This window comes from Cyprinodon tularosa, unplaced genomic scaffold (genome assembly GCF_016077235.1).
Source record: "Cyprinodon tularosa strain WSP-4 unplaced genomic scaffold, ASM1607723v1 ctg603, whole genome shotgun sequence".
NCBI lineage: Eukaryota > Metazoa > Chordata > Actinopteri > Cyprinodontiformes > Cyprinodontidae > Cyprinodon > Cyprinodon tularosa.
The window spans coordinates 493,432-511,576 of NW_024039345.1; the positions used below are offsets into that span (position 1 = coordinate 493,432).

At 40.4% G+C, this 18,145-nt stretch overlaps 1 protein-coding gene across 1 annotated transcript; it reads right to left on the reverse strand.

The window, feature by feature from the left end:
• Positions 1-2,253: 2,253 nt before the first annotated feature.
• LOC119797938 (transcription regulator protein BACH2-like) lies at positions 2,254-17,471 on the reverse strand. Its single transcript, XM_038307214.1, has 5 exons — positions 17,279-17,471; positions 9,219-9,507; positions 6,513-7,814; positions 3,735-3,941; positions 2,254-3,561 (listed from the first exon to the last, which is right to left on the reverse strand). Exons 2-5 carry the CDS (start codon positions 9,480-9,482, stop codon positions 3,166-3,168), a joined length of 2,169 nt encoding a protein of 722 aa, XP_038163142.1. The 5' UTR covers positions 9,483-9,507; positions 17,279-17,471; the 3' UTR covers positions 2,254-3,165.
• Positions 17,472-18,145: the final 674 nt, after the last annotated feature.

Here is an 18,145-nt window from a genome sequence, read left to right on the forward strand (position 1 = left end):
CTTCCACGTGATCCCTTATCGACTTTTCAACACATGAATTTGGCATCCCACCGATCAATACTGTGCCACAGTGTTTATTTAGAGCTTCTACTGAAAACCATCCAACATTAGACAAACTGGTGTGTCAGAACAAATTGATCACGGGCTCAAAAAAATTTACATGATACGTGAATTTTGAAGTTGCACCAATATAGGAGTTCGAGTCTTTAGATGCTGCTGCAGAATCTGGGAACAGAAACATTAGATTTTGTTGGTTTATAACAACCTTAAGCTGAAAAGCAGGAACCTGGGTTTTTGAAATTATTACAGTAGAGCTTATATTTATACGAGTTCATCGTGACTAGGTTGTGTTTTTGCTGCCTAATCTTTTCTCTTCTGAACTCCAAGTTTATCTGATTTAGAGAAAACTGCTTGGGTGCAGTGAGCACACAGTTTGGTTACAGTCTGGAAGTTTATTACCTGGGATCAGGGCTGCAGATGTAGAAGTTCTGCTGCAGTTTTACTATCAAATCTTTTTTTTAAACTAACACATTCCAATAAAACATCTAAATTAAACGCCTACAAACACAAACCCCTTCATGCATTTTGAATCTGGTTGAATTTCACTCTGCATTAAATGATTATAAAATAGATTAGATAAATTGTTGTAAGGGTATTACCAACAGGAGGCAGCAGTGAGAGCATATAAAACAAAGGATGTGTTTAAAAAAAAGAGTGGTCAGGAATCTCAATAATTCATTTAAATGATTGATTTTGTTCATGTTTCCTATCAGTTTACAAAAAGAACTGACTACTAAAATGGAGAGCTTGTTCCAGGAAATCCCAGTGAACTGCTGCAGTTTGTAACCCAGTTTAACCCCATTGCTCCACCCGATGGACCAATTGATTTTCATACCGAACAGATGGGGGTTAAACTAAGTGAGAAATGCTGAAAACACCGAGCTGGAATGTAAACTGATCGAGGAGAGGTCGGCTACTCGTACTGACCCACAGGCGTAGCTCTATGGCAACAGGGAAGAGAAACTGGAACCAGATGGATAAATATAAATCTTTAAACTATAGAGAGCTTAAAGACAAAAATAAAAAAAATATTAGCTTGGGCAGATTTCAGTTTTAAGTAACTATTTTAGGTAACTATGATTCTTCAGTAAGGAGGTTTGTTTCCACACAGCTCTCTTAAGATCCAGTCAGTACATTTTAATCCGGCTCAGACTTGGTCTGGTCAACATTATTACAACACTGATTTATCTCCTTTTCAGCAATTGGTTTGTAGATGAGGTGCATCAGAGGTCATTTCTGAGGACCCAGCTTGGTCAACTCAATAAGCACCTTTTCAAGAACAGTAAAAATCCAATAACAGGGAAAAACAACGGATAACCTCTGTATCCGATCTAATTCATTTACATGCACTACAAAAATTAAACATTCTAAAAGAAATCCTTGTCTTCATCTCCTGCTCTGCTATCGCATTTCATGCTTGCTGGATGCTCTTTAGAAGAGAAGCCTGGTGAGAGTAAGTAAAAAGGTACCTAAAAAGTTAACAGACACAGAATGAACTAACAATTTCAGAATGTCTTGGTTAAGATTTATGTAGCTTTGTCAGCTGACAAAGAAGGAAATGAGTCCCAACGAGTCATGAAACAGTAATTAAGGCGGCGCTGACAGACTATTTAGCTGACTACCTTCTAAGCAAATGTGACAGATTACAACTAAATAACGCTGCTCCTTGTCTGGCTCACCACTTTCCTGCTGTTTTTTTATTCGGTGGAAATTCAGAGATTTTAAAACAGAGAGGGATAACAGCAGCAATAGTGAGAAATCCAGCTGTGGTAATGTTATTTTTAGGGAATAGAGAATATTGGTTTGATGATCTTGCCAATTACATTACGTAATAAGGCTTAAAGGCTGGAAGGTGTCTGGATCCTGAGGCTGCAAAACAAACCTAAATCATCAACCCTCCACTGCCATGCTCCACCATGCACCACCGGCAAAATATCATTTTAGTAATTACATCCTATAAGATCCCTGGAAGCTTTTTCTTTTGTGATTTGGTTTCTTATTTCCACATTAATCCTTTTGAGTTGTGACCCATTAGCTCTAAATGAGATTATGTGAATTTAACTTTAATCATGATGAGAGGACTTTTGTTATTTGCTTCAGTTTTTATAGTTTTCAGTCTTTTCAAATCCTCCCCATCTTCCAATTCTAGTTTTTGTGCCATCTATTGTTGAATATCCTAACAACCACGCATAATTTTTTTTTTTTATAGATATTTCACTCAGTCTGCTGTATGAAATCATTATTGTATAACTACAATATAACCAATATTAATGGAGGTCACTTTTGGAGTTGTTCTGATTTCAATCAGCATATTTCATGATAGCCAACCCTAAATTAAATTAAATGGAAAAATTACAATACATAGATTTTAGATAATAATATAACCTACAATTGAGTTACAGTACAGACCATATTTGGCATTTTTCTATGTAAAAGTCAGGAAAATACTCAACAGGAATAGGGGATACAAATGGATCCACCCAATAGATGGGTCTAAAATTATTTGTTTAAAAAGTACAAAATGGTACATTTAAACTGGTGATGGAGAAAACTGACCTTGAGTGTTTTTAAGATATGACAATTAGAATTTTCTGTTCCCTTGTAGCAAATAAGCCCACCTAGTGATGCTGCTGCTCACACATGTTGGTATTTACATATTTTCCAAGAAAACAGCTTCATAGAAAGGAGGAACCTATTACAGAGGTGAGCAGGTGAAAAATAAATCTCTATGTAAACAACGGCTCTCAATGTTAAAAAGAAACTTTCCTTTTTCTCTAGACCAACATGAAGCTCTGTAAGAAATTTAGTTTGGTCCTCTTGTTCCGTTTATTATGGACTTGGTTTTGTAAATAAAACTCAACGAAGCGATAAGGAAGCATTAACGAGGAGAAAACAGAACAGTTTGTATATTTCCTGAGAAAAACCGAGATAAACCGGAGAATGAAATGCTCACAAAAGGAGAGGAAGCTGCCATCTTGTTAATTCCCCGCCATCCAAAGAGAAAACACACCTGGCCATTCTCATAATGCCCCAAGCGGATCTCATCCATCCATTGGGGCTGAAGAAATTACAGGTGTGCCACTCAGGTGAGTAAACAGGTTCTGCTCATGATGAGTCCAGTGTGTCCGCTTCTTCCGTTGTGCACTTCACTGTCATCTCCTGACAGAAATCTACTGTCACTGTGGGGCTACACAATTCCTCATTAGATACCAGAACCAGCGGCCCATCATCCTGGACTGGCTGTCTGCTCTTGAGCTCTTCGGGATTCTCTCTGACCCCGTCTTGCAGCGACACAGAGGACCTGGCCTTTGCAGAGTCCTGGTCCGGACAGGACGAAAGAGAATCTGATGTGAGGTCGATGGTGGCGGAGACCGGCTGAGTCTGGCTACTTTGGACCTCACTACACACCTGCTGGGAGAGGAAGGAGAGGTTCTGCCAAAGCTCTGCCATGCAGACCTTAAGCTGGTTCCTCTCACTTAACAGCTTCTCCTTCTCGGACACCTGCATCCAGAAAACACACAGTTGGGTCAGACTGATGCATAAAAAGCAAACTGAAGTGAGCCCAGACAGTTTTAAAATTTTTATTACTTCACATCAACTTTTTAGACCCACTAAGAAATGTGTGCAGTTTTAAAGCAGAACCGTGTGGAGGTGTGTGTCTAAAAAATTCCTACCAGTTTTCGGATCTCACTCTCCAGGTTTTGAATGCAGTCCAGCTTCCTCTTGCGGCAGCGCTGAGCAGCGATGCGGTTTTTGCTGCGTCTCCGGATGTCGTGGATGAACTCCAGTTGTTCTGAGGTCAATTTGTGCATCTTGATGAGGACCTGAAAGTCGTTGCGAGGGAGGTTGGAGATCTGATCCACAGGGAAAGGCAGCTTCACCTGAAAGCACCAAAAGGTTTAAACTGATGAGCTCCAGTCTAACGACATGACAGTTTTGTTACAGCTCATATAAAATTCCAGGAAAAGATTTAGATGGATATGCAGATCAGGCTATTGGTCGTTGATGTATGTTTGGATACATGATTAATTTGCACAGATTAACATTTTTAGATTAACAATTTTTGGATGCATTCCTGGAAAATCTGAAATAAACTATTAATATATTGATCAGCTTTTATCATGTTTAGCAGAAACTTTTCATAATAAAAGATATATATTCTACTTTTTTTTTTTTATGACCCAAAGGACCAGAAATGAATAATCCTGATCTGAACAAAATGACAAAAAACATTCAGTCCAAAATAATCAGCTGAATGTAGAAAGGTGAGTGTAATGTGGGCAATTATCCAGCAGGTGGCAGTATCACAGTAAGCCATTCTGGTTGTTCATGTGTGGCTCATCAGCATCTTTCACCCTTAAGAGGGAAATTTAAAATGCTTTTTCTTTTGACAGGAGAGAGAAATACTGCAGAACTAAAGAAGGATGGATTTGGTTGTTTAAAAGATTTCAAGAATTAATCTAATAACTTGTTGCCTTTACTGAGAAAGAACATCTAGGGGTTGGCAGTTACCGTATGACATTGTTTACTGTAATTTTTGAAAAAAAAAAAAAAAAAAGCTATCAGGATGTATTGTGACAGAAATAAACTCAAATTAATGATGGCTGCAAGTCCATAAAACTGGCAACATAGTTAGAATTTTTATCTGTTTTGGTTTAACTGTTTTTTGTATTATTTTGGTTTCATACGAACTACATTAGCACACTATAGAGTATGATTTAGTGCAGTAATTGTTTACCATTAACTGCCCAGTAGCACCACATTATGTAACTTGAGTTTTATCGCTATTAGAATAAAATCCCAGAAATTGTGATCAATTTTAATTTCATATTAGTTTCACCTTATAACATATAGAGTCAGTCAAAGGAGTAAGCAAGCGTTTATTCCATTTTGCCTTCGTTTCACATTGACAAAAATGCAAAACGAAGGCAAAATTCATCACTGAAACTGCTTTTTAAGCCAAACTCCATCATCATTTAATGATCAATTGATATGAAACTGCGATCATTTAAAGCCTTAAGCCAACCATTTATTTCTAACATTTAATCTCCCTGAGAATTAGAATACTGGCCAACAGATAAATTGACAGGCCGATATTTTTGCTTGATATTAGTGTGGGGATTTTTTGTTGCAGCATCGGCCAATGAGCGCATGGGTTGGCAAATTTGCTTAAGCACGTAATGCATTGTTTTTGTAATGTAAATCAAAGAAAAAAGCAATATCAGCATCAAAAATCGGCATCATGTATCAGGGTTGGACTAATGACAGAGTAATCAGTATTGGCATCAACCTTACAGAAGTAACACAGTACCAAATTTAGGCACTTTGTTTTTTTATGACAAATCTCACTATTTTAACCTGATATTAGATTTGCAACTAGACTTTACAATAATCCAGTTCATATGAAGCTTTTCTTATCAAAATATGGTTATAATGCTGCTAGAAAAATGAAAATCTCTTCAATTTTGTTTTTCCTAAAAAAATTCAGATGATTTTTTGTAAAAATTACCTAGTTCAGGTTTAAACTGGAGAGAATAAAGTCCAGGCTCTAGAAGGGTCTGAAGCAGACGCTAACTGCAGCATATTTAATGACTAAAAGTAGCAAGTCGGGTTATTTTCACAGTGCTAAAAAACTGTTTGAATCACCTGTTCAGCTCTGAGGAAGCTGTTAACTTCATTATCAAACCTTTTATTTGGGGGGAATCTGATGGTTGATGATTACCCAGGCATCTCCAACCTCGGTCCTCGAGGCTCACTGTCCTGCGGGTTTTAGAGGTTTCCTTGCTCCAGCACAGCTGATTTTAATTAAAAGCTGATTAACAGGCTTTTAATCTACTGCAATCGTTATAATCAGCTGAGCTAAGGCAGGGAAACCTCTTAAACCTGCAGGACAGCGGGCCTCAAGGACCGAGGTTGGGGATGCCTGCATACACCACAAAGGAGCATGTCACCTTTTTCATAGCAAATGTGACGATTAATTAATTTTGAAGTCATGGCTACAGTTTAATCCATAGATAGCAGTAGTAAAACTATTGCTTTGTGTCTCAGAATAATTAAAAAATGTTTCAAAGTGAAGCTGTGTTGAGAGGGCCATCATATTTTCTGAATAAAATGACAAAAAAAAACTTTGTCTGAGATTTAAGTCCCTCTGACTTTGGATTCAGCTTCCCAGATGAATTGTAACAAAAGCTTTGAACAGTTAAATTCTCCATAATTTATCTACTGTGATTCTCTGCTTTTAGTAATTCAGTCCTAAAGTAGGATGATAAAATATGCAGGTTTGGCAGGAAGCAGATTCCAGATTAGCTGGAGATATTCTAAACTAAGAAAAAAAAAAACAAATAAAGGAAGTAACACAGACGGTTAATCTTCTGTCCAGCTGCAAGTATTGAATCCTGTTGTTGTTTCCTGTCTGGAGTGACCATAATGACAGCTGCAGGAACCATACTAACCTCAGGTCCAGAGACTCTGGAACCACCTTCGCTGTCGCCTTCTGAGAAGGATTCAGACTCTTCGCTGGAGTTTCCTCCACTGGTACCAACCACCTGCTCACTTTTGATCTTTATGTGACCCTGGCTGAAGACTACCTCGCTCCTGAGGGGTGTCCTGGCCTCCACTACCCCCACCAGACACTGAGAAAGAGCAGAGCCCGAACCAACATGTGGGGCAGAGGAGGGGTCAAAGGCCAGGCTGGACGGCGAGCTGCCAGTGGCTTTATCATCTGGATATGAGGATTTGGAGCTGGAAATCTGAGTTTGAGGTTCAGATGGTACAGGAGAGGCAGCAGAGGTGTTGATGGAGACGGGGGAGCTGGTGAGGCATGTCAGATCGGATGAAGAGGTCTCGGTTTGCTCTGTGGAGGTTTTCTCCCTGTGAGACAATGAAGGATGCTCACCAGCTGCAGAGGAGAAAATGACGGTACGTCGGTCAAACTCTCCTTCATACTGAGAAGAAGAGGTTTTGAATTGCTGCATTTCCCTGCCATTGACGTTGCTGAGGTTAGAGTGGTTTAGAGAGTCCATCTTACTCCGCTGCCTGTCTTTGAGCAGCTCCCTGTAGTGGCTGATGGACAGATGGTTGGTGAGAAGCTGCTGAATGGTGCTGCCAGTCACGGTGCCGAGGTCCAGGCCACCTCGCTGGAGGTAGGAACGCAGGCAGGATGAGGGCAATTCCTGGTCTGCAGAGGGCTTTTCCACCACTGGAACTCCCTCGACCTCCAGTTCCATCTCTAGAACCTCCTCAGTGCCAATCTCTGCATGGAAGCCATTCCTCTCATGTCCTGCTTCTTCAAAGGGTTCCTCTTTAATCCTGGAGGGGGTAAGAATGGTCTGTGGAGCGGCGGCGGTGTCTGTTGGCTCTGAACTGGTCAGAGGGGGAATCGTTTGACCCAATCTATTGTGCTTGTTTTCAAAAACCTGGTGCTGGTACCCCCAAGGTTTAGGACTTTGTGGAAGATCTTCAGAAGGCAATGCATCGACTGTTTGACAGTTTTGCTTGGTTGTTTCTGAACAGCTAACAAAGGGAAGGTCACGGGAAAAGACCGTATCGTCCTCATCATAAGCCGCCTTGCAATTTCTGGATTGCTGTCCATCACTCTCCAACTGAGCCTGTAGAAACTGGAAGCAGGAGTCCTCCAGGTTGTGGACGCCAAGGAGGTCAGCGCACAGAATGACCTCATGGATGTTTTCTCGACTTAACACTAGCTTGGCAGTGTAGGCGAACTGGAGCAGTGGAGCAAAACCTTTAGCTGTCACCTGCAGAGAAAGAAACACATTTAACTTGAAATCGAGACATATAAGAAATATTCATTAAGAAAAGAGTAAATACTAAAAAGTTTATATTGCTGTTTTTTTTCTTGTCAGTGTAAGGAACTGGTGACCCGTCCATGGTGTCCTCTGCCTTTCGCCCATAGACTGCTAGACATAGGCACCAGCCCCACCCTAACCATGGCAGATTAAGCAGGAGAAGATGGATGGAGGTTTTCTTGTCACATTTAAGCAGAAATGTATTTTACAAATAAAAAGTCCAAGAATATCAAAAGTGTGCAGATCCCTGAAAATCCTGTCAATCAAACAATCTTTAGCTATTTATGTTTTCTATTCACATTTCTTTTTTTTTTTTTTTAAACCAAAAACAGAAACCACAATAATGCAGTCATGTTGGAGAAAAACCTATCTTTGCTTGATCACATTTGCTACAATATCGGCTGAAAACATGAAGTTAGTCATCATCAACTGTTCACTTTTTTTTCCGATATTCAACAATAGCACATTTTCATGTGCAAGGCTTGATGAAAAAGTTATCAAAAGCTGAAAATAGAAAGCTTTCCTATTCTTTAGAATTAGCCGTAGACTGTATTGGTTGCTGCAGATTGTTGAATCCGCATCCTGTGTCCTCCTCCACCAGATCCAGCCCTCGGTGCAGAAGAGAGAGACTCTACAAACATGTTTCACTCTTGATAAAAACACTTTTAAGTGAGGAAAAAGTTAAATTAACCATTCAAAACAGCAGCAAGATTATCTGCAAAAAAAAAAAACAACTCAGCCTTAATGAGACTTTATTAAATATTTATGAAATGTGAAAATTATATCCGTAGAAATGTGTGATAAATCTATACACCTTATCAGAGGAGTGTTGTCAGAATATTATATTAGCTTCAATAATTAAGTTAACCAAGTGTAGGAACAGCATATCATAACTGACCTGCATAACACTACTGCCCTACCCTGACTGCTGTACTGTGACAGAACATGAACGGAGGTTTAAAGAGGTGTGAGAACTTAAGTGATGCTTTGTGGGGTGTGAATAGATGCAACGATGAGTAGATGTTTAATAAAACTTTTCCTGCCGTGTTCATCTTATGTGTCCTGAATGGTTCGGCCTCTTTCATCCTTCATCATCCTTAGATTTATTCTCCTTCACTGCTGTCAGCTTCAGCTGTGTTCATGTCTGAGGTTTGTGCTCACATCAGCATCTCTTCAGGCATCACAGCAGCACAATAAGATGATAATACACACTGGAGAGAACTCTGAACTAGACTGGAGAGACAGTTTCCTTTATGTTACATTTTTTTTATTTTTGTTTATTGCAAAGATTACGGAGCAGAAACTACATCAACATATATGGTCATCTTGGTGTCATGTTGTTTTGCCCTTTACCTTGTCTGGCAGGCTGATGATGGGTTCTGTACTGCTCGTGGACTCGTTGTGTCCCAGCAGAACCTGGAGGAAGTAGCTGCTGCTAGCAGCCAGGACAGCCCGGTGTGCTCGGACCTCCCTGCCCTCCACAAGAACCGTGACATCACAGAGGAGTCCCCGCCGCCTCTGCTCCTCCAGACTCAGTAACACGTTGGCACAGTGCACCTTGGATTCATACACGTACACTGGCGCTGACGCCTCACTGTCATGCTGATGCTCCGACATCACTTCCTCTGACACCCTGAACAAACTAAACACAGAACAAAACACACAAAAGGTATTATTTCACCATAGACCAAAAAGAAATTGATTAAGCTTTTATTTAGATCATTTTGCAGCATATTTAAAGCAGAGCATGTATCTAGTTGGAGATCAGCACATCCTGTGCTCCGGAAAACGTCAGAGACAAATAGATGGAATAAGTCTGTGGTATGAAGATTGTTTTGTCACATGCTAAAGGTCATGTCACACATTTTTGAACAAACAGCTGTATATAAACTGGATAAAATGGACGAAAATAACCTGCTGGCATTTGTAAAAGTTTAATTAAAACACAACATGGAACATTTTGATTGTAAGGGACACAGGATCTGCCAAGATTTATAATGAGGAGTGTTAAATTCTAGTGCAACATCTTTTTTTGCACGTGCAATAAGTGGGCGTGTTGCAGGTCATCTAGAAAGACCACTTGCATAAATGACAAGATGTGCAAATGTGGGCGGTTTGGACAGGAGCCAACAGGGCCAGTGCCCCTGCAGAAGTGGTCCCTGTTATGGCCCCCATACTGAAAACATACGCTGCTTTCTGGTAGAAGTTTATTTTACCTTCATTTGAGCATAAGTTAGATGATTGCAAAATCTAATACGATATGCATTTGTAACAAGAACAAAAAAATCAGTTAGCTTCAGGTGACTAATATCTGATCATATTATTTTTACTCATAGAGAGTAAAAATACAGATTCTTACAGAGCATCATATTCACTCAAATTTAGGGTAAATACTCTTATTTTGAGATTTGTTTATTATTTCAGATCAGTTTTTGTAGCTTAATGATAAATATAATAATAGTGGAATTCTTATGATGATATGTGCTGACTGAAGAGAGTGTAACCTACTCGACTAATTTTAAATTTTGCTTTTCAATTAACGTGAATCAATACTTAGAAATTGCAGTAAGCTTCACACCTCAGTTGTATCAGGATAGGATCACAGTTCATGTTATAACAGCAATCTGCGACTTTGGCTTTGTGGCTCACTTAACACACTAAATGATGCACACTTTCTCAGTTTGTTTGGTTTATGTTTTGTTTGCTTTCTTTTATTATTGCCCACATTAAAAAAAAAACACTGGTTTCCTACGCTGGCCACCTTTGTAAGCTTCATATAGAACCGCTACTGGGCGCAAACAGGTTCCCCATTGAAATGAGCAGACTGCATGAAAACTAAATAATTCTACTATTGTTATTTCTAAAGCTCCAAATATATTTACATGTGCAAAGAGTTTTTCTCCATCATCTACCAATGTACCAATGCCTTCTGTGTGGCCACAATCCCTGCATATATCTTTTGGTGAAGTTTGCACCTGATCTCTAAAATGGTTAAAAAATACACTCAACAACGGCAAATGAAGTTGAACTTCAAAATGCTTTGCATGTGGTACATGTTTAGATATTCCTATTTTTCATTCATAAATTTGTGCAGATTGTTCATCATTATAATTGCCTATTGATGGGGGCACAAACTCACAAACAAAAAGGTTTGCACGCCCTTACCTGATCTGTGAATCCCTTTGCACCTAGATTGTAGATCCGCTCTGCCAAAGCAAACAAGTTTGATTGTGTTTTATAAAATGTGAATGTTTTCAGGATCAGGCCCATAGTCTGATGGTATATCTCTTCTGATAAAATGTTTCTGCATTGTACTGCATCTGTCTTCATCTTACTACAACTAACACTATCCTCCTTCATCCAGATATATTGGCTACATTTGTTGCACTGTGCTTTATGTAACATCAAACTTCACCCTGCTGCATCTTTCTGCCTTTGTCTGTGTTACTGCTTTCTCCAACATCCCGCTGCATCCTTCTACATCCTGATGCATTCCTATACAGTTTGCCATTTCCTGCAATAATGCACTATATACTATTTATTGTCCTGTATTCTTCTGTTTCCTGCTCATCAAGCTGCATTCTGCAACATCCTGCTGTGGTCCTGGCTTTTTTTTTTTTTTTTTATTAGTTATTATGCTATTCAGTCTGATATATGTTAACTGTCCGTCTGGTTTCCCTGGTCCTCGTTCCTTACTGATTCTGTTGCATTGGTAATTTTCTCTTCTGGATCCATTTAACTATGATCTCATCCAGTCCCCATTTCTGCTGTTTCCTAGTTCAGATCCAGCTGTTTTCTACCTGTCAAGTTTACCGTATGAAGGAACAAACCCTCACTTGCTCCTCCGTCACCTTTATGTTAAATCATATTCATTATGATATTGTTATTAATCTTTAGTACATGTTAACATTTCTCTACAGAAAGCAGCAACTCTCCCACACAGTCAGAAACCAGTGCGGGGGAAATAAATAATTACGTCTCTATTGCTGCAGGAGTGGGCAGTTCCTGATATTACAATTCAGAGAAATAAACATATAAAGTAGCAGATCTAAAGCTGAGCTCTAAAGCGACATTGCAGCCATGCACACAGACTGCATGCAGAGCTGCTTCTTTGTGATTCAGTCGTTCATAAATCCTCCCTGCAGACAGCTGACTGAGCAGTCTGCCTGTGTGTGTGTTTGGGAGATTTGCGCTGAGTCAGACCTGCTGAAGCAGCCCACCTCAGAAGGCTCACTGCGAACCCACACTCTGACCATTATCATCATTCTGATTTCTTTAAACCATCTGTTGCTCCTTAAGGATCACAGGAACAGCAATACATCATCTTTTTATCCTGATCTAGTGTTTTACAATCTGTCTCTGAAGCCTTTCATCCAGTTAGAGGTTTAAAGGAGGAGGTGGTTGGTGTCATGCGACCTAAGATTGACCTCTCAAGCTACTAACCAACCGGCTCATCGTAATGTGGTTCAGTTTGTGTTGCTCTCCAGCATTGATTTGTGAGCATGATTTAATAAATACACTTCATATAATTCTCAGTTGAACTCCAACCAGATGCATGCTCTGCTAGGTTTAAATATGGATCAATATTTGCATCTACTACCCTCCAAACAATAAAAGACAAGAGCTCCATCTGAGACATTAAAACTTTCCAATCATATCAGAGGTGGCTTTATTTAATGGTTGTGTTAAAGAATCACTCTGGTCTGACTGATCCACCATCTGAACAGACCCTCAGCCCACCGGTCCAAAGTCTTCTGTGATCCGAATTCAGATTATTGCTGTATCGGCTGATCTCTCATATGGAAACGAAACAATGTTTGCTTTAAAACTATTTTGAAATATCATCTCTCATTAATTTCTCTAAATTTGAAAACTATCTCCCACATCAAGCTGCAGCCTACTCTGTCTTACCACACTGCACTGCGCCCGCTGCACCTAGCTGCCTCCTGATATATTATAGTTAATTTTTTTTACTGGTTAAAACAGTGCTATACTTTTTAATGTTTATCTTGCTGTCTCTTAATACCTCCTGCTAAACACCACCACATACTACTACATCCTTCTTTATTCTGTTAGATGCCAAGGCATCCTGCTACACCTTGCTTGGACCTGCTGCTTCTACCTTCCTTCCTGCTTCATCCTGTTACATACTGCTGAAGTCAGCAACATCTTGCTTCATTCTGCTGCATCCCACTATGCTTTCCTTCTTTTTTCTGTTGCATGTTGCAGCAACTTGCTTCATCTTTCCTTGAGCTTCTGCATCCTGCTGTTTCCTGCTTCCTTTAGCTGCAACCTGCTGCTTCCTGCTTCATCCTGTAACATACCCCTGCATCCTGCTGATTCATTCTGCTTCATCTTTTTAAATGTTGCTCAATCCTGCTACTTTGTCCTGTTACCTACTACGATGTCCCTTTGTTTTTGCTGCATGCTACTGTATCCTGCAACATCTTGGTACATTCTGCTGCGTCCGTCAGCTTCATGCTGCTTTATCCTGTTAAGAGCTGCTGCCTGTAGCCTCCTACTTCATCTTGCTTCCCCCTGCTGCATCCAGCTTTATCCTGCTACCTTCTACAGTATCTTTCAAATAATCAAATAAGATCATCTGGTTAAATAAAACATCATACTCTTCTCCAACTGTTATTTTAATTAAATCATCGGTATATTTACAACTAAAACATTGAAAAGTATCCTTTTCACATCAGATTGTGGAAAGATACTTTTTGCAAGAGTTTCTAAATTGACTCTGAGAAACATTTACATTTAAATGGCTGAAGAAGTCTGATCCAGAAATGTCAAGCAGACATCTCTGAGGGGATCCTGATAAACATCCTGCGATGACATCATTGTCTCCTTTTTGTACACAGACACTCTCCCAGAAACCTGAACTCTGAGGTCACCCAGAACCTTTATCCCCTGGGTGGCCAGCCCTCCTCATACCAGGCTATAAAGATCTGATGACGCACAGTGAGCTTCAGCTGCTGAATCAAACACAGCAGAAGAACCCTTTAAGTCCAGTAAGTTTTTTTTTTCATTTTCCTGCTGTTTGATAATGTGTTGGCTTTCAGAAACTATCAAGGTCAACCAGAGTTCCAAAATACAAAGAGACCTTCATGGCAGAATCCTCAGACCTAAGGAACCAGTCTGTTCAGGTTGGAAACCCTCAGCTCTGTTAGCTCCTGCTAACTCTAGGATTCAGTTTCCTCTATGTGTTGTATGAAGTCAAGTCATAAAACCCAGCCTACAGGCAGCCCAGGAAGTAGAAACTGGATCAGACACATCAGGTTTCAGGGAAAGTTAAGAAATTAGTCACACGTTAAAACTCTACAGCAGTCAGACAGGAGGGAGAGCCCACATTTAAACAAGGTCTGGATGAAAATAAAACCCAGAGCTTTAATTTCAGAGTCCAAACAAATTTTTTTTTTGTCATAACAGAAAAAAATAATAGAGCTCATCAAGTATCATTGTCAAAATACACCAGACTGGCGAGTTCACCTGGTTCTGATGTGAAAAATATGGTAGAAAGCTCAGGATAAGGATACCTTTAAAGTCCCTATTTTGACTTTAAAGGTATCTTTTATTTCCGGGTGGATCATCAAAATAAGTGGTCTTTCTAACTGTCAATCATTCTGTTGATATGTTTACGTACGGCCGTCCTACATGCTCGTCTAGTTAGCTATCTTTTTCTGTGCATGCGCACTTTCAGGCGAATATCTGGTGAGCTACGGTTTCAGACAGTCGTTGAAGCCCACCTTTCTCGCCACGGTTCTTTTAAAATGGCCGAGCTTCGTAAGAGAAAAGGTGTGTAAGAAGTGTATGAGAAGAACAAAAAAGGCCTCAGAAGAGGCAGATGTATCCCAGAATGCTTTGCGAGGAGAGCTCTCCTCAAAAAAAAAAACAGGATTTCATAATCCTCAGATTTGCCGCTGCTACCCGACAGTGGTGACTACAGTAATAACAAAGATGTCAAAGGCACTGTGTGGTGGAGGAGGAGTTACATGACCAAAATGGAGCAAAGTCCACTATATAGTCCCCGCTCTATTGTAATCGAGGGATTTAGGGGTTAAGGCGGACGTTTGTACACAGTAAGCTTGTAGGAGCTATGAGAAAAGCAACTTTTAAATGGAGCATGCACAAGGACGTTTAATAGGCGTTCCCTCTCAGGAGCAGGTACAGGGTTGTGCATGTGCTTTTTTGTTTACAATGGAGAGGGTGGGGCATTAAAAAAATCACGAAAATCCTAATAATAATACCTTTAAGTAACCTTTTTAGACTATAGATGAAACAGCAGGACTGACATCCCATATTAATGCCATTGCCTGCTGGACCAGTGCAAAGATAACAGCCTGATCCTGAATGTGGAGAAGATGAAGGAGATCATCTTGGAATTCAGGAAGAACCGGCCTAACCACGCTCCACTGGTCATCAACAGCACCAAAAACCTGGGGGTGCACATCACAGACACCCTCACCTGGACTGTTTACACCACCTCACTGGTCAAAAGGGCACAGAAGTGCATGTACTTCTTGCGGAGGATGAGAAGAGCCCACCTGCCCCCACCCATCCTCACCACCTTCTACAGACGCACCATAGAGAGCGTTCTGACCAGCTGTCTCCCTGTGTGTTGTGAAAGGCTGCAGCGCCTCAGACTGGAAGAAGGTGGAAGAGTAGTAAGAACAGCAGAGAAGATCATCGGGTCTCCTCTTCCCTCCATTAAATACATTTCATCCCAGCGCTGTGTGTCCCGAGCCCGTAACATCACAAATGACCCCTCACACCCCCACCATGGACTGTTGTCCCTGCTGCCCTCTGGGAAGAGGCTTCGAAGCATCCGATGCAGCAGATTCCATAACAGTTTCTTCCGCACTGCCATTAGACTGCTGAATGTTTTGTAAAACTGGTTATTTTATTTATTAAAAATAAATAAATAATGTTAGAACTGTAAATATACAGTCATATGTTTATATTACTATTTTTATGTATTTATTCATGTTTTCACTTTAATGTGACACTTAAGTGCAAATAAAGCTGTTTTTAACTAAATTTCTTGCGATGAATCGCATAGCACTGAAGCATCATCACCCAGGAAACAGTTAAAGAGCAGAAATGCTCCCCGTAACATCACAACAATTAGTAGACATTCGTTGGATCATTTCTCCTCAGTTTCTGATTGATTTCTTCTGATCTTTGCTTTGTTTTCATAAACAGTGGATCACAACATTTAATGTAGATAATCATGGGATTCTGGTCCAAAACTAAAAATGAAATGTATAAAGAGAATGGGAAAACGCCTTATTACAGTAGACAGAATCATGAAGACCAGATAAAAGAGATGTAAGATCAAGGAGAAGGTTGTGATGTTTAAGGCAGGATCAAGATAGAAAAGAGCATTTAAGCTTTAAAGATCAGAAAGAGATCTGAATGTTTACAGTAAAGTATGGATGTCTAAAAATCAAGAGATTCTATTCGTAAGCAGGAAATCAATCTAAACTATATCAGAGGGATGGAAAATAACATAATAATTCTAGACTTGCAAGTTGATAGACATGCTCTTTAACAGCTTCAGCTGTAATTTGAACAAAGGATGGCTCTACAAAGCATTAGAAAGCTTATGTGCATGCCACACTTTCCAGATTTTAATCACTATGATGCCTTACTTTTAACTTTACTTTCATTAAGCATCACCTTGTCTTTGTTTACTGTGCTCATCGACTCATTATGAAGCAAAGTCTTTATTGTCAGCGATGGCAAACACCACATCCCCATCCATACAGGGATTAATCCCCCCCCTTCCACAGCTCCGCTGGGTTTTAAACTCATCACCATCAGCAGCTCAGCTCCAGTAAAATGAACCACCTCAGGACCAACCTGAAGGATCTCAACCTGCACCTGGAAGCTGATCTGAACCCATCCTGGCTGTGTTCATGCAGGCAGCAGAGCATCAGAGCACCTGCAGCTCTGAGCTGGAGGAGTGTTTGCAGATAACAAAGAGCTCATCCTGCACAAGCAGCCGTGTGCACAGTGCATCCATGCTGTCACACACTGACACTTTAAATGAGATGCCTTTCTTAATGAGAGCTCAGTTCTGGCATGGTTCTGTGAACTGCTGATGGTTCTGGTTCCGGCTGCTCCACCGGCCCTCAGCGCTTTGTTCCCCGGCTGAGGGTGGAGCGGCGGCCGCCTCCTTTGTCCTCTCCCAGTAGTGAAGAACCGCGTTCCCACCGTGAGGACCCCCCCACCGACCAACACAAAGACCCGCAGCGTCCGTGCATTGCGGACAGAGGCGCGTGCACAGCATCGTCAAGATCAGGATCAGTGATGCACATCCACGGTGCGTGGGTGTGCATCACCCACCAGCCCCAAACCGCCCAGTAGACCACCTCAGTGGGACACATGCAGCCGCAGCTGGAACTCACCGGCTTCTCCTGCACGTCCACGGCCAGTCACAGGTCACTGCGTGTCCGCATGGTGCCGAACCTGGGTCTGAGCTGGTCCGTCACCAGGCGCTGCGGGTCCACATGGAGCCGAACCCTGCTCTGAGTGTGGACATGGAGCGCGTTCACTGACTCAGGAGCTGCTTTGTTGACATCGTTTCAATGACGTCATGGTGTCCCTCATTCACAATAACAACCCCCCCACCCCCTCCTGCCTCAGCACCACACCCCCAGCACTCAGCATTTGTAAGAATTTTGGACAATATTACAGCTTCACTGTAATATTGTCCTAAATATATATACACACACAAATATAGATATATCTGTGTGTGTATGTATATATATATATATATATATATATATATATATATATATATATATATATATATATATATATATATATACACACACACATATATATATATATATATATATATATATATATATATATATATATATATATATATATATATATATATACATATATGTGTGCATACATATATATACATATATATGTATATGTACATATATACTGTACTGGGCAGAACGAAGACATGACATAGAGATGACTTGTTGGCTAAAGATCCCCCCCATCTCTGCTAACACCCTCCATGCAACAAAAGATCACTGTTGAAAAAGCTTCTGTATCTGAGAATATTAATGGGAGGTTAAGTGGAAGGAAGGACATTTTTGTAGAGAAAGTCACAAAAGCAACATGACCACAGCTCCATGTGAAGCAAGGGGTTAAAGAAAGAGAGAGTTACAGGTGTGGACACAGACATGGGCTCAGAATTCTGACTTTAATCTCAGAATTCTGAGATTAAAGTCAGAATGTTGAGATTAAAGGGA

Bases quoted from the DNA above. Each gene is read 5' to 3' on its own strand.
- LOC119797938 (XM_038307214.1), bottom strand. From the start codon at position 9,482: ATGTCGGAGCATCAGCATGACAGTGAGGCGTCAGCGCCAGTGTACGTG. The intron at 7,815-9,218 runs GTAAAGGGCAAA...CTTTCTCTGCAG, and splicing joins TCATCAGCCTGCCAGACAAG to GTGACAGCTAAAGGTTTTGC. The intron at 3,562-3,734 runs GTAGGAATTTTT...TTCTGGATGCAG, and splicing joins AGAGTGAGATCCGAAAACTG to GTGTCCGAGAAGGAGAAGCT.